This window comes from Paralichthys olivaceus, chromosome 10 (genome assembly GCF_024713975.1).
Source record: "Paralichthys olivaceus isolate ysfri-2021 chromosome 10, ASM2471397v2, whole genome shotgun sequence".
Classification (NCBI taxonomy): domain Eukaryota; kingdom Metazoa; phylum Chordata; class Actinopteri; order Pleuronectiformes; family Paralichthyidae; genus Paralichthys; species Paralichthys olivaceus.
In genome coordinates, this window is record NC_091102.1 from 6349144 (window position 1) to 6365520 (window position 16377).

The 16377-nt window shown below is 42.1% G+C and overlaps 2 protein-coding genes across 4 annotated transcripts; one reads left to right on the forward strand and one right to left on the reverse strand.

Moving 5' to 3' along the window:
• Positions 1–1046: 1046 nt before the first annotated feature.
• Positions 1047–2303, reverse strand: LOC109637924 (putative nuclease HARBI1). The gene has a single exon (XM_020100596.2). The coding sequence runs from the start codon at positions 2301–2303 to the stop codon at positions 1047–1049; it is 1257 nt and encodes a 418-aa protein (XP_019956155.1).
• Positions 2304–3604: 1301 nt separating this feature from the next.
• Positions 3605–15565, forward strand: slain1a (SLAIN motif family, member 1a). Of its 3 annotated transcripts, XM_020100764.2 has the most exons (9): positions 3605–4213; positions 6654–6790; positions 9597–9713; positions 11167–11277; positions 11427–11576; positions 11825–12157; positions 13491–13682; positions 13840–14173; positions 14672–15565. In XM_020100764.2, exons 1-9 carry the CDS (start codon positions 3744–3746, stop codon positions 14745–14747), a joined length of 1920 nt encoding a protein of 639 aa, XP_019956323.2. In that variant the 5' UTR covers positions 3605–3743; the 3' UTR covers positions 14748–15565. The 3 variants fall into 3 exon arrangements, with proteins under 3 accessions (XP_019956323.2, XP_069388769.1, XP_069388768.1); XM_069532668.1 differs by lacking the exon at positions 13491–13682 and having other exon boundaries at positions 14672–14893; XM_069532667.1 differs by lacking the exon at positions 9597–9713 and having other exon boundaries at positions 14672–14893.
• The last annotated feature ends 812 nt before the right edge of the window (positions 15566–16377 follow it).

Sequence of the window (16377 nt, forward strand, 5' to 3'; positions counted from 1 at the left end):
ATTTATTAATCTCAAAGGAAACTCTTGTTCCATCTTGCTCCTACATTACAGTACAATATAAGACAGAGAATGAAGCAAAAGAGTATTAAGTCTTAAAAATAGAGGACATAGTAATGCCGAACCTGTGAGAATTAAATAAGCAAACATGAGACAGTCGAACTAATAGCAAACAAAGTCACAGTAGGTAGGAATGATAAATAGAAAGAAATATGGGATTTTGCACGATAATGAATCATAAAAAAAAGTTATATTACACATAGTGCAAATATGAATAGTATTATTGCACAAGTGGTCATATTGCACGTGAGAAAGAAAAACGTCTTTAGTATATATTGTTGGTATTATTTCTAAGCGCCTGATTATCAGAGGTCCTCCTTGCAGAAGGGGGGGCTGTACAGTTTGATGGCCACAGGAAGAAAAGACTGCTTGTGACGTCTCAGTCTACCATGGGGAGGGGGAGAGACATTGTCCAAAACACTGAGTAGTCTCCTCAGCATCCTCCTCTCTGTCACCTCCACCAAAGACTGAAGCTCCACTCTCAGGACAGAACCAGCTGTCCCGATGAGCTTGAGTCTGTTAAGCTGCTTTCAAACAGGCACTGAATTCTGGAGATTGTCTGGACATTCTCAAGGGGGGGAGATTGAACCCCCTCTCATTTGCCTTGCAGTGGTAAGGTCCACTGCCTTTCCCACACACATGCACAGTGGTTAGTGGTTACTAACCTCCAGTGAGTCGTAACTCTTTTAACATAAAGAGTTGTGTCGCTCATGTCGTTTTAATTCTACCACTCAGCAGAATAAAACACTTTTCCATTCAACCTGGCAGCATCTTGTTCCTGTTCTACCTCATGGTTGAATCTTAAATCTGACCCAGGCCATGTTGGTACGTGTGCCGCCACGTCTCCTAAAGCACATGTAAGGCAGGTGGTTTATCAATGATTAAAATGTTCGTAACTCATTGAATAACCAACCGATTTTCAAGCCCTTTGGTGTGTGATGAGGTGAAATATCCACCCCTGGTACTGCTGGACAGAAGCCATAATCACTTTATGGGTGAAGAAATGTTGTCAGCACACGTCTCACTCGTTTCCCCTCAGCTTCGTAGTCGTCCGCTCTCACATTACTACACGTGCTGGGTGGCTGAGAGTCCCTGTCGTACTGGAGAGCAGCACTCATGCTTTCCTCATCCACAGGCTGTCCCTGCAGTTCACAGTAGTTGTGCAGAACGAAACAAGCGTAGATGACAAAAGGCAGATCGTTCATGTTTATGTCCATGGCCCTCCTCAAGGCGGCAAACCGTGCTTTCAAGCGTGCAAACGAACACTGGATCACCATGTTTGCCTTGCACAGTGTGAGCCCGTAAGACTGTTCCTGTGGGGTCACTCCGCCTTCAGGGTATTCCTTCATGAGGAAGGGCATCAGTGGATAAGCTGGATCACCCACAAGAAACACAGGCACAGCCTCTTCACCCTCCACCAACACTTTAGGAGAGGACGGGATCGTTCCATCCTTCAGGTCACTGCACAGTTTGGAGTTGGTGAATATACGCGCTTCGTGCACACCACCAGGCCATTTCACAACCACATCCACGAAGCAGTACTTGTAGTCGCACAAGGCTTGGACATTCAAAGAGTAAGCCCCCTTTGTGTTGATGTAGTCTGTGGAGTTAGCTGTGGGTTGTTTCACCTCGATGTGTGTGCAGGCGACTGCCCCCAAGCATTGTGGGACACCGTGTGTTCGCTGGAAGTTGAGGACGAGATCTTCCACCTCAGGCTCCGTGCTGGGTTTCTTCACGTAGTCCGGGCCCAGGAAGACGGTGACGGCCTTGCAGACTCGTCGGATGATGACCGACACGACCTGCCGGGACAGCCCGAACGCATTAGCGGTTTTCCGGAGTCTCCCCTCGTCACACAGGTAAAACAGCGTGCACGCCACCTTGGTGAGAACATCCACGGGCGCCCGCATTTTGGTCGCGGCTCCCTCCACATGCGGCCGCAGCCGCTCGCTCAGGTGCATCAGGGCCGATCTGGACATCCCGAAGTTTTCTCGCCATTCCTCCGGAGCCACGACTCCGTTCGTGAAGTTATCCCACCAGGCGCTCGTTCTCCCCGGTCTCACCCAGAAACGGCGCTCGGCGGCGGGCTGAAGGCGCCGCGGGACACGGGAGCTGTCGCAGATGGCTCGAATGATGGCTCGTCTCCTGCGCATGTACGCGGTGGTCGCGTGATGAAATGCGGAGTTCAACTGCACGACGGCCGTGAGCAGAGACAGCAGGGTCAGCAGCGCCTGAGTTTGATTATCCATGTTGGTTTCTGCCTTCATTGTTGTTTTCTTCCGGGATGGGCGTCACGTGACAGGTGCCTGGCGAATCAGCGAAGGCGACGTCACGAGGGGAAAATAACCAATCGGAAAGCGTTAAGTCTAAAAAACGCGTCCCTGAGTTTTCAAACTAAAACGAATATTTGACGTTTTGAGCTGATGATGGAGCTTCAGGATGAGTTTGGTAATTGTATTTATTTTGATGAATTATACAGACATTTCTCTCCAAACCAAAAATGTATATGTCAGTACACAAGAGGAAAATAATAATAATAATACATTTTATTTATACAGCACCTTTCACACATAAAATACAGCTAAAAAAATCAGAGACATTAAATGAGATAATTAATTGCAATGATAACTGAAGTCATTGAGATTCCTCATCTGGGGACCATGAATGTCTGGAGCCAAACGTTTGTGCCAGTTCATCCAATTAATACACCGGCTGCATTTGGAAAGTCCAAACAATCTCCTTTTCTAACCACTATTCGTTGACCTCGATGGAATTAAAAACATAATATATATTTTTAAATGATATTTAATTTGAGAAAGTTATGAGTGCCATAATGAAAATGTAGCTAACTTTAAATTTTATTTTCGCAGAAACTTTACAGCTAAATCTTCTGAAACCTGACATACAGACAGCAAGGGTCACCATGAACAAGAGTGAGGTGGAATGTCTCTGTCACTTCATAAGGCAAGTTATTTTAATGTTTTGTACTTGCAGTACTTGGATGAAATATGGATGGATACTATTTGTTTCTGGGGCATCATTTATTAGAAATATGTAGTGTATTTGTTTTTCAGGTGTGTTTTATATTTGAGAAACAAAATGCATGTGTTTGTTGGTGGAGTTTTGTATTTGTAAACCACACTGTGTTTGCAAGGAACTAGTAAAACATGTTTATGTGTTTTGAATGAATTTAGCTCCATACCTTCCTCTCAATAATGACTTTGGTCCATCTTCCGTGTACCTGCTACCAAATATTCGGAGGTAGCATCATAGATAAAATAATAAATAGCACACACATATATATATGCTTTTTATATACGATTTAAATCAAATATTTTTGGGTTGTGGAGAAATATTTCCTATCCACTGAAATTTAGAACTGTGCAAATATAAAAATAAAAAGTCAAAAGGGTGCAAACAGCCTCAATGGTGTTTTTGTAATAAACACTTCCTCCTCAGCAGTGGTGTGATGGGAGTTGAACTCCAGGCTGCTGACCAATGAGATGCAAGATGTGCAGTCTCACCAGCAGCAGCAGCATCAGTGTGTGTAGTGTGTGAGTGTGTGTGTGTGTAGTAGTAGTAGCTTTAAACGGGGGGATCTGGACACCCTCTCTGAGTTGAATAGGACCCTCTGCAGCAGCAGGCCTCTTTCTCCGCCTCTCCCTCCCTCTCAATGTGCTTGTTACCAGATGGAAGCAGAAGTGTTGAGCCCCCAGATGATGGCAGACGTCAATGGCAACAATAAAATCACCAACGCGGAGCTGGAGGTGCTGAAGCTCCAGGAGCTGGTGCGAAAACTGGAGAAGCAGAACGAACAATTGCGGAGCCGAGCGAACGCTGTAAACAATTGCTCCGTCGGCCCTCACCATCACCACCACCTCCAGACGTCTCTGTCGGGTCTGCGCGGCGGTGGCACGCCGTGTCCGAGCGACGATTTCCCCGCTAAATACGGCGTTTCCAGCCCCACGCAGCCGAATCCGTGCACCCCCGGAGCCCGGAGTCCGACGGAGGAGCTGTTCGCCTATTTCCAGCCGAGCTCGGTGTCTCCTGATGTCGCTGCGGTGGCGGACAGCGACGCAGCCGGAGCCACGACTGTCCTGGATGAGGTGGATGTTTTGGACCTGAACGTCGTGCTCCCTGTTGGAGAGGCTGATAGCTGGTAACTATACCAACCACTTGACTTCACACGCATGTTCAGTGTGTGGTTGTGATTTTTAAAAACATCAGTGTCGTCTGTGTTTTTGTGGCTGTGCAGATTCTTCACAGGCCACAGCAGTGTCTATTATGAGACATCATGTGTAATACTATACCTGGCATGTGTCCTCTATTGATTATATTATTGATTCTCATCCAGGAAGAGTAGACTGTGGTAAACATATACTACTAATAAGAATAAGAATAATAATGATCATTATTATTATTATAACAGTAATAAACTTTATTCATAGAGAGATTGGTCCAAAGAGTAGGAGCCATGACAGAAAAGACCCTTCCACCTTTGGTCAGAGTAGGGCCTCGCTGTGGACCCCAGATTATGACCAGGCACATATGGTGTCAAAAGATCTGAAATGTACCGATTGGTGCAAGTCCAGAGTGGGCCTGAAAGCTCAACAACAATAAAATCTTAAGATCAATTCTCAAATGTAGTATTATCCTCTCTTATGGTGAGAAATCTGGCTGCTGCAGTGTTTTGGACGAGCTGCGATCTATGTCGACTCTGTGGGCTCAAGCAGGTGAAAAGATAATTGCAATAATCCAAACGAGACATAGCAAAGGCTTGAATGAAAGTCTCCAGGTTTCTTCTAAACACATTCTGATCTTTGAGAGTTTCCCGAGCTGCAAAACACACGACTGGACATCTGTGTTGACTTGCTTGCATTGTGAGTTTTTACAGGAAGAAAGATGAATAAGAAGAACTAAAACCAGGTTTGATATCCCAGCATGCACCGTGTGAGCAGCACAGGTATCAGCTCAGAGGAAGACAGTGCTGGGATGAAATTAGAAACAATGACCCGTTTCAGCCTGGGATCAAACAGCTCGTCTTTGTGTGCAGCAGCATGAGCCCCGGGCTGAACTACTTTGAAATGCTGTATCTGCAGACACGGGAAGCTCTCACACACACACACACACACACACTAAAATGCCGACTGCTGAAGCGTTTATAGCTTTATGCATCTGATGCAATGATGTGGAAGAATGTAGCACACAGCTGGATGTAGCAGTGATGGAATCTAGCACCCAGCATCCATCGAGAGTGTTGGTGTATCCTCAGTCCATTTAACATAACGAACTGACCTCCGAGTCGGTGTTAAACACTGTGGCCTCGTTTTCAAAGGACAGCTCAGTCCTGCATGGTTCAAGAAACTGTCACTCACATAGTCACGCACAGTTTTATATTTATTATGATCTTGTCATTGCAAGCAAGAATCAGAATCAGGTGGTTTGGTTATTACCTCCACCAAGTATATTATGTTTGCACCCCTGTTTCTTTGTTTGTTTGCAAGATTATACAAAAATAGCTTGGTGAATTTCCATGAAACTTGGATGAGGATGTGATATAGGCCATGGAAGCACCCACTCACTTTCACCAACTCAATTTCTTAAATTTTTCCACATCTTCACTGTTTCCCATGGAAATCATTTATGGATCCTGATGAAAAAATCTGGCCTGTGTCGGGGACAGATTTTTCTGAGTGTGAAATTTTCTTTAGCTTCATAAAATGTCATAAAATATACTGTTGGGCCATTTAGTTTCATGTTCCACTGATAAAAAGCAACAATAAAATGGGGGTGTAAATGGTTTGTATTTATATAGCGCTTTTCTAGTCTTGATGACCGTGCACTCAAAGATGTAACCACCAGTTTTGTTCTGGTTTAGGGACAAATATCAAGATATCATGCAGTTAGTTAGTTAGTGACTTTAAGTACCGGTTGATTATTTCCTCAATTGATTTATCATTTAGTGCATTAAATGTCAGAAAATAGTGAAATTGCTTCGTTTTTTCATTTCCCAAGCCGAAGGTGGCCTTGTCAGTATTAAATCCCCCAAATTTCATGTTATTTTACAAAAATATGTCAAAGAAAAGCAGCAAATTTTAGAAGCGACCACCAGAAAATATTTATTTTCTGTTTAAAATTGACTGAAACTATTCATGGATTATCCAAATAGCTGATTAACTTTTAGTTGATTGTCTAATATACTTATTGACGATTATTCCAGCATTACAAGTATTCACATTTCACAATGAGAAGCAACAATATTACAAACCTTGCAGTTGCAGCAGTTAAACACTCACATCCTATACATCACTGCACTGAATGAAGCTGTCACCACTTTAGTTTTTATTTTACACTGTTGGTTTCATAGCTCAGGTTGTTGCCTATAAAATGGCAATTGCTCTTTGGATTTCATGATCCTTTACACAGCCACTGGTTTACTTTAGCTATAAAAGGCTTTACTGCACTGTGTTGCACATCTGAGAAATATCACCACTGTAAAACTCATCTCCAGCTTTTATTCTATGTGGGTGCTGGTTGTGCACGGCAGCCTCCAGCTCGTGTCACTGTGCTAAACTATGGCTTTCTGCTGTGTGTTCCAGGCTGTATGTGAGTCACAAAGCCAGGCTGCAGGGTGAGAGTGCCCTCAGTCCTCTACAGTGGTGCAGGCAGGTACTGGACCACCCGGGGCCTGAGGTGGCACTGGCGAAGATGAACCTCTGTCACAGACTGGACCAAGGTACAGTGTATTTGCCAGTCACATTAACAATCCCTCATCTGCAGCCACATCTGCAACATCTGTCTCTCTGGCTGGACTGACATGTGACTATAAGCTTCAGCCGCAAAATGTTTCCACGTGCAGCAGGATTTCAGCCACAGTTTCCTGAGCCGTGGGAGCGTTTCACTTCACACAGCTCAGTCGTTACAACAAATCGACCATTTAACTCACACGCTTTATATTTATGTCTTTTAAAGTGCGACAGCTAACTTTCCCACAGAGTGATTATTTTTGTGTGAGTGAAGCTGGATGGACTTCTCACATTTCACAGCCTCCACAGAGAAAATTTCGCAACCCCCGCAGATAAAATACGTCTCCACTTCTTCCCACTACCCAGAAATTAAGCCAACGTGTCTTGAGCCAAAGATGTAATTTGGAGCCAGAGTCTGAGCAGTTGTGATCATGGGATGAACCGGCTGCTACAGAGTCTATTTACATTCACACTTGTGCCCCAGATTTAAGTCTTGTCCTGGTTTTGATTATATTTAGAATAAACTGGAAAATGTGCTGGGATCAGAGTAAATTCTGGTTATTCAGCTCTCTGGATTCATGATGATAATATTATCCAGGTTGCTGATGATCTGTGGTGTCACCATCTTTGACTCATACTGTCGATTCCGTACTGAGGCATTTCAAATGAAGTTTCACCCACTTTGGATTCTGGCTAGTTTTTATTCTTTATTTAATAATCGTTAGTGGAGCACTGAAGAGAGGATGCAATTCATCCACCACATTATTATTCTCATAATTTAATTTGTCAAATGTTTTGGTTTTTCTGACTAAGAAAGAAATGATTAGACATTTAAATTGAGGATGCACCTACGCTCTTGGTCTGTCCTGTGTTCCTAATCGGCTGCTGTTTCTAAATTAAGGACATGATATTTAGATGCATTTGATATAGTTAGGATCAAACAAAGCCCCCTCATAATCAGGATATAGTGTGCTAGTAAATTACATTTTTGCTGCTGGCCCCTTTTTCCGATTTGGTGCTGTACTGTTTCCACACTTATGCAAGGGGATATAGTTGCCATAGTAACCATGCTTACATTAACTGGATTTTTGAGTCAGATTTGTCCTGCGCTCGCTGCTCAACACAGCCTGTACAAGAGACTCTTGTGCTGTTAAGAGTACACACTGCTGCACACATCGGTGTGTGCTGTGGGTAGGATGCTTAGATTTTTCCTATTATCCTCATATTCTTGGTCCGAGCTATGATTAAATTCTACATATTTATTTGTTTGGGGTTTGTTCATTAGTGTTTGTGTACGGTCCAATGTCCTCCTCTCTCACCAGAGCTGTATTCAGTGAAGGTTGGCTCCCCTCCTGGGGGTCATGAATACATCCTTGTCACTGAGCTCCAGCAGCCGTTGTTTGTGTAATTTGCTGTGAATGTGAGTTTTATCCAGTAGCTTTCGAGGCTAATTGTGTCAGGAATGCAAAATGTGTCCCTCTGTCGGGTGTGCAACGCTCTGACTACCAATCGGGGGTGAAGACACAGTGTTTTTGCATCTCAAGTCAGTTGTGTCATTTCAGGTCAAATCTGCTCACTGCTAATGGACAGTGAAAAGGACAGTACCACTTTCTAATGAGGCACATGTTATTAAGCATAGTTAACTAGTTGCTCTAATTACAATTCAATTCAAAACAACATCAAAGCTGATGGACTGTATGTAAAGATGGACTGTCCGTCTCACAAGTCAGTCTCAGGTGTCAATCATGACCTTTAAATTAAACAAACACCAGTGTGATACAAAACAACCTTAAATGACAGAAACCATTTCTGAAAAAAATTATAATTTATCTGTACTTTGACTTCTTAGTTTGGTCCATGTCCAATCCATTTACACAGAGGAGGCAGGGTTTATAACCTATACAACAGCCAGCCACCGGGTGACACTTTGGCTTCACTTTGGACTGTCATGTCGTCCGTCTTTATATACAGTCAGTGGAGCTGTTAAACAAAACCCTGGTAACCCTGCCAAGATTTCCATATCAGTGGTTTATACCACTAGAGCTATAAACTGAATTAATTGTGTTTTAACAATTACAGCCATTAGTTACAGCTTATAAACCTTTATTATGATATAACATTGTTATTTCATTCACATTATAATACTAGACTATGCTCTATAGTTTGTTGACTTGTGTACTTACTTAATATCAATCGTCACATTTACTTTACTCGTGTTTTAACGGTTAGCCAGTGAGCCAGTTGACGCATTACCTCATCCATGAGCATGATTTGCACCTGAGTCACGTGAGGTGGATGTTTTATAGGCAATGACGGAGAACTCCCATGATCCCCGGCTGCTTCACGACATCATGAAACTAGGTCTTTTGTAATGTTTTTGAATGAGAGACCCCTAGCAGCTGAAGTTACAGATTGTTTGTTAGAATCATTACATTTGAACAGTATAAATGTATCCTCTACACCCCCATGTCAACCATATAGTGGATCTAATTCTGATTTTGGGAATGAGATGTAACCTACATGCACAATCCCCGCTTATCCCAAGATCCCTCTGAAAAATCTCTAGTTTAGCCCAATAGCCTCGTGGTAAGCTAGCCCTCATCTTACTGTATCAGCCTCCTCTGTCTGAGCCGTGTCCCAGTCATTTAAAACATCAATACTGATCTGCAAAAAAGCGGATTAACATTTCGCTGGAGTGCGTCCAAATATGAACAATGTACTGTATGAGTGGGTGCATGTGTGTTACATGGTGAAGCAATCAGACAAACTTGTCCTTCGCTGCGTTCTTGTGTCCAGCTAAGCGGTGGCGAGGAGTCTCCCCCGTCCGTCCATACAGCTGCATCGAAGGGCTGTCCACACACAGCTGCCCCGTCCTGCCTTACACTAAATCTGCTGCACTAACCGAGACCCCAGGTAACACAACTACACCACAACCATACCACACGTATATAACTCATGCTAACAACTCAACAGTCATGCTATTTTCCACACAAAACCACACAAAAACAACTTTTCGACTAACCTCAAGTTGTTTTTGTGCGGTTCAAGGGATGGCAGTGTACAATTTGTTACCATCAATTTGTGGCCATAAAATGTACCCAGACGTTCATGGTCCCAAGAGGATGAAGCCTTACAACTTAGGTGATTTGTTTCACACCTGATGCCATCAGCAAGTGAACATGTTCACTGTATCCGTAAAATAAAACAAATACACCATCTACGTTTCAACAAATAGGTGATAGACTGGCAGAACCTTGTATATAGACGTTCAGGGTGCCCAGAAGATGAATCCTCATGACTCTGGGATTTTTTTCCCGATGGTGCTGCAGTAGGTCAACATTTGTACCTATCCTGTAAAAACTCTCAACAACTGTGAGACGGATTGACAGAAATTTTTAAGCAGAAGTTCATGGTGCCCAGAGGATAAATCATTTTTTGCATTGACTTCATGAGGTGGAGGCCAATTTGTTTTGGTTTAAATACCTTGATGAGTGTTGGATACATTGGCAATAAACTGTATGATGAGCTATGACGACTGGTGATCTGTCAATGTTTTATCTAGCGTCACCTTCAGGCCAATGTTGTCCAGTGCAATAAATGACCACATACTTGTTAGACTAATGGCATTCCCATTAACCTGAGTTTTAATTTGTGTTTAATGGTAGTTACAACTTAAGACAGTGAACATTTTAGCATATTAATGTGATAATGTTAGCTTTAAGATCAAATCACCTAGTACTGCCTCACAGAGCCATCAGCAATTACCATGACAGTAACCTTTATTTCAGCAGTTTTATTTTGCCAGTCTTGAGACTCAGTTGAACTTGTTGAGCCTTCAGGCCCTCACTGTCCTCCTTTTAAATCTAAAGTGAATTAACAGAAATGTCCGCTGAGTGTGCAAATGAAGGCTAATTAGCTTACCTTTGGGCCTGACATTTAAAGTCTGTTTATCTTTTAATTTATTGCTCAATTTAATCTGGTTTGTTAATGTGTTCGCAATTGTTGCTCAAATGAAAACCTCTTAGTCTTCCCTCTGTTTCACATCGGAAGTACTGTAATAAGATTCCATCAATCGCTCCCAGAGTTTTTGGGAGCTCTCGGTATAAACGTTACCCAGATCCTCAAACAACCTGTCGCTTGCCGTTTACAATCAGATTACAGCGAATTGGAGGGATGAGATTATCCCGTCATGCTCAGAGACAGATGGTGAAAGGCAAGCTCGAATCTTGCCAGAAAATAAATCCTTGTGGATGTTTATCCATATTTGACATGAACACGGTTGATCGTGCAGGCTGAGTTTTGATTTGCATGTTGCATTAATTTTTCTCTGTGTGAATCTCCTCTGCTGTGTTTCTCACCTCTCAAGCCCCGTTGCCGTCACCCGCTCAGTCCTACCTCCAGCCGAGTATCCCACTCAGGACAAGCTGCAGCCTCAGTGACAGAGCACCCACCTTCCTGTCAAACTCCAGTCTCCACAGTAAGAAAATCAGTCTTTCCTGCTGTGTGATTTACCATCAATAAACGCCACATCTCGTATCTTTTGTACACTTGCTCTTGTTTCTTCCTGGATGAGATAAAAATATCTTGGTAAAATTGGTGAGTTTCTCTCTTGTCTGTTCTTTTTAGACGTGGGTCGCCGGCATGCAGCCATTAGCCCACAGTCTTCCCTGGACAGTGAGGTGGGTGTGTCGGAGCTTGAGGACGAGTCCGTCTCCATGAGCTACAAGCTGCAGGACATTACAGATGTGGAGGTCATGGCACGACTTCAGGAGGAGAGTGAGTTGCCCATCTAAATGTTTTGTGGATGTTAGAGGGGAGAGAGAAAACGAAATATACCCTCATGGAAGAGGAACTAAAGTTTTAAAGGAAGCTGTTTTAGACATGAATGTGGCTCCACTTTTTCATCCTGGGATATTAGTTTTGCTTCTTAAGATGAGATAATACAAGTGGATGACGTGTAATGTAAGTATAATAAATTGATGCAGAGCCTTCTGAACAGACTCAATTAATCTGTCTCCTTGCAGGTCTCCGACAGGACTACGCTACTACCTCAGCCACGGCCAGCCGTCGCAGCTCCAGCTTCTCCCTTCACACCCTGAGGCGCAGCGAGATGGATCTGGAGGAGGAGGATGAGGAGGAGGACGAGGGGTACGACCAGCTCCCTCCTCCCCAGCCTCGACTGTTCCGCACAGGGTCTATGCAGAGGGGTGGCCTACCCCACTCCCACACCTTCTCCAGTATCAGAGACTGCAGACGCACGTTGACCACCCCTCAGTTTTCACTCAGTGGACTCTCCCAGTATTCCGGACCCTCCAGCCTGAGCACAGAAATACAGACAGCATACAGGAATAGCACAGGTGAGCATCTCATGAATCGCTTGTCCAATTGCAGCTCGACTACGGTCACTAAATATCCTCCTGGATAACAACATCACTACAAGGGTTTAGATTTTGTCTGTAAAACGGACATAAATGTCCCAATTCAGGCTGAAAGCTTCTTTGCGGAATTACCTACATTTGAGATGTCCCAAATTTCTGACCAGACGATTTCTGTTTGTGCCAAGATGGATTTAAAGAGAGCTCTTGGTTGCAGGATTTTAAAATCGTGCCCGGTTGGGTCCGTTTTTTCAGTTGCATGATGATTTCTGATGTTGCTACCTGATTTGAAAGTGTCAGGGTGACGAGCAAATCTGTGAAATATTTAACTTTCACTTGCTGTGTATAGTTTTAAGTGAGTCATAATTCTTAAAGGAATAGTATGACATTTTGGTAAATTAATAATAATTTGGAAATCTAATGCTTGCTTAACATTAGATAAGCAGATTGATACCACTCCTATGTCATAATGGAAAATATAAAGCTACAACCAGCAACCAGTTAGCTTAGCTTAGCCTTACATCTGGAAACAGAGAGAAACAAACTTGCTTTGCCCAAAGGTAACAAAATCCACTTATATGTAGTACCTTTTAAGCTCACTATATAAATTGTAATTTCTTATCATGTTATAACTAAAAAATATCTATTTGAACCCGACCAATATGAGCCTTTCTCAGACATAACAGTAGGACTTTAATTTTACAGGATAAACAATGAATTTGAGAAGTGCATTTATGTTTAAATGAAAAAAGAAGATAATTCTCTTAATTCAAGCTCTATATTACAGTTAGTTATTATTTATTATCATACATTTTCTTTATATAGCATTTTTAACAGCGCTCAGAGATACTTTACATCGGATAAAAACAGGTAAGCGGGTTAAAACAACTAACCAAAAATAAAACATCATAATCACACATTAGAATAAAATTCTGATTCATCATATTTGGTATTTGTATTTTCTTTTTATCTAAAGTTATTTATAACAAAGTTTATGTATAAACTGTAAAACATCTAACATCAATTACATAATGATGACGACATCTAAGGAATCATTGCCATATATTTATTAACATATATGTATCATTGGTTTCTAAAAATCATTACCGGTTGGGGTCTAATATCTATCTAAATACAGTATATCTAACATACCCAAGAAAAGATTAGTTATGGTGTTTAGAGGGTTATGTGCAGGATTAGTCTCATTGACGTTGGCATTTTCCAGAAAATCAATTTGTTTGAAATGTGACTCAAAATCTTTACAAAACCTCAACACCTGCAAAACCCAATCTGGTTTATTGATGTGGTTGCATAGACAAGCTACGGAGAAGCATGCCCAACCTCATCCGAGCTCCCAGCATGCCCAGTGTTCCCAGCATTCCAAGCCTGGCCTCCCCTGTCAACCCACCCTCCCACGGCCCTTCTTCCTTGCCAACTATATCCTCCTCCCTGCGGAACAGCCAGAGCTTTGACTCGTCCACCGGGCTCGCACGACTCCAGTCCTCCAGTAAGACTCTTTCCCTCACGTCTATGAATGAATCAGCTTTTCAAGGCTCACTTTTATTTTTATAGAGAGCGCTGTTTTTTTGCAGGCATGGTTCTTTCAATTGCAGTACTATCAATATTGTTACTGAAGTAAGAGTTACTCTCTTGCCGTGTTTCAGTTCCTTCCCCAGGCCAGCTCATTCAGCGAGTCCAGAGCGTGGCGAGCTTCCCCACCATGCCCCGACATCCGCTGAAAGCCACAGCCTACGTGAGCCCCACGGTGCAGCAGGGCCCCGCCTCCACCCCTCTGACCACCTCTGCCAGTCTGCACTCCATCCCGAGCAGCATAGCACTGCCTCAGCCCCTAAAACCCAGCAACAGTTTGGTACCACAGCCCCTGAAAGGTGGCCTCAGCCAACCGGCAGTCCCTCGCAGCTCCCTCCCTCGTCCAGCCTCCTTTGTAGGGACAAGTGGAGTTCCACGACCGAGCAAAATCACCCCACCCACACGCAGGTAAGAAAAGTCACACTGAGCCAATTTTTATACATCAAGGTGGGCAAAATATGCACCAGGGTTTTTAATGGGAAGAAGCATTCAGGGAACAAAACATTTTTTTATCTCTGGTTCTTCTGCATCTACTATTACATTTTTCTAACTGTCCTGCAGCAGTTTTAAGAAAGAAAAATAATAGAATAAACTGTACTCAAACCAGTGTACAGATTGAAGTGGGGCATTAGTTATTGTTTTCTGATGTTTATCAGCCAAACATATATTTTTTATATTTGAACCATTGAAAAATATGTTACCAAATTGTTTGATGATGAAGATAATTGTTGCTTGCAGCTCTATGGTGAACACGATTAGTATACAGTGTGGACATGGACACAGCATGTGTTAAAACATTTACATGGTTTGTCCAGAGTGAGGCGCTGTCAGTAAAGTTCAAAAACTGAAGGCAAGTTAAACCTGCTGAAGTAGAGATTCCATTGACTCGTTCCTCTGTGTCTGTAGTTTATTGACTCCTCCAAAGACCATGGCTGCCCTGAGCGCCCTGAGGGACGGCAGCTGGAAAGATGGCTGCTACTGACCCAGAATAAACAGAAGCTCCTGACGTGCACACAGGGTAATGCTGCAATGGGACCCCGATGATTTAAGGGTTCCCAGTCTTGGGCCGAGACCCAAGAGAGAGTGACTGTTAAGATTTCTTTTCTTTTTTTTAAAGCACTTGTCTTTACTGAAGGACAAAGTAGAGACTGAGAAGACTTTGGGTCCAGCGGGCTGGATCTCTACTGTACGATCTGCTGAAACACAGACTGACTCGCAATGTGGCAATATTCTAATAATCAGCTGTTAAATGTGAACTGGATCTCCTTCAATGTGTTTTTTGATTTATTGTTGTGGAAACTTAAGGCTTTCATTCAACGGAATGAACATTTCTGTCCAGGTGAAAGGTTATTAAAGTTAGCTCATGCTTTTGTACATGCTTCCAATGATTTCATCAGACCATGTCAGACTCTGACATCAGATATAAAAATGAACCTGAAATTGGAATTAAGTAACTTCCAGTGCCTGTTTAAAAACCGTGTAATTCACGACACTTGTATCTATTGGCTGGACCTCGCCGCACTTTTGATCAGAATCATGATTAACACGTAAAATAAATCTGCTTAAGTTAAAGTGAATTATGACATTTATTAATGTGAGCGTGCTCGTTTTATCAGTGTTTGGCCAGTTTCTTTTCATCATTGTTTACATTACATGCTGTGATTTTTTTAATGGTCTTTGATAAAAACAAAATCGCTGCAATGATATTGCACATATGATCCTGATGCTTTTTATGGATGAGAAGAATCTAAAAAGGAGGTGATTTTTTTAAGTGAATAAAAGCCTCTCTCAATAATGTTATATTTTCTGTGTCTGTCTTAAATAAATATAACCTGTATTAAAGTCATGAATCTAGGAAATTGGAAAATAAATGAAAGAGATTGCAGATAGCATTGTTACTCCACTAGATGCAGCAATACACTGGCAGTAATATGTTTTGATATTTGTTAATAATGTGTATGTGTTTATATAAATGGGACAGTTAACATTTTAATAAAGTATAACTAAATCTGCAGCATCAAGCTAAAACTATCATTTTGAAAACAAAAGTTTGGTCACCACCAACAAATGTTATAGAATCCAGGAACATGATCCTCAACTGAAAACTGTTTTTTGTATTTATTTTTTATATATTTCAGAAAATAATTATAATATCTTGATCTAGAGTTTTGCCATCAAGGTGCAAGACCAATGTTTGAGATAAAGTAGGGCGCAACACGACTTATTAGATAATTTCTTTTAGATATTTTAATTAATTCTCTTTATATTTGGTGCAAATCCAGATCAAAGAGATGCAATAATTTTTTTTACTGTCTTTAACATTGCAAGATAGGCACATTTAGGGAATTAATATCTGTGAGTTAAATTTGGTGCAGCTTGATTTAATTTAAGGGAACTGTTGCATCTTGGCCGAGGTATGTGCACTACTGAGTGCAAATTCTGGAAATCCACTCTACATGTCCAAAACTGGAGGAGACAACATTACTGTCCATTACTGGAAAAACAAAGACAAAAAGATAAGATAAGCCTTTTTTTTTGTCCCACAATGGGGACATTTGCAATATTACAGCAGCAAGAGTCAAAAATAGGCATCAGTTAGTAATAATAACTAA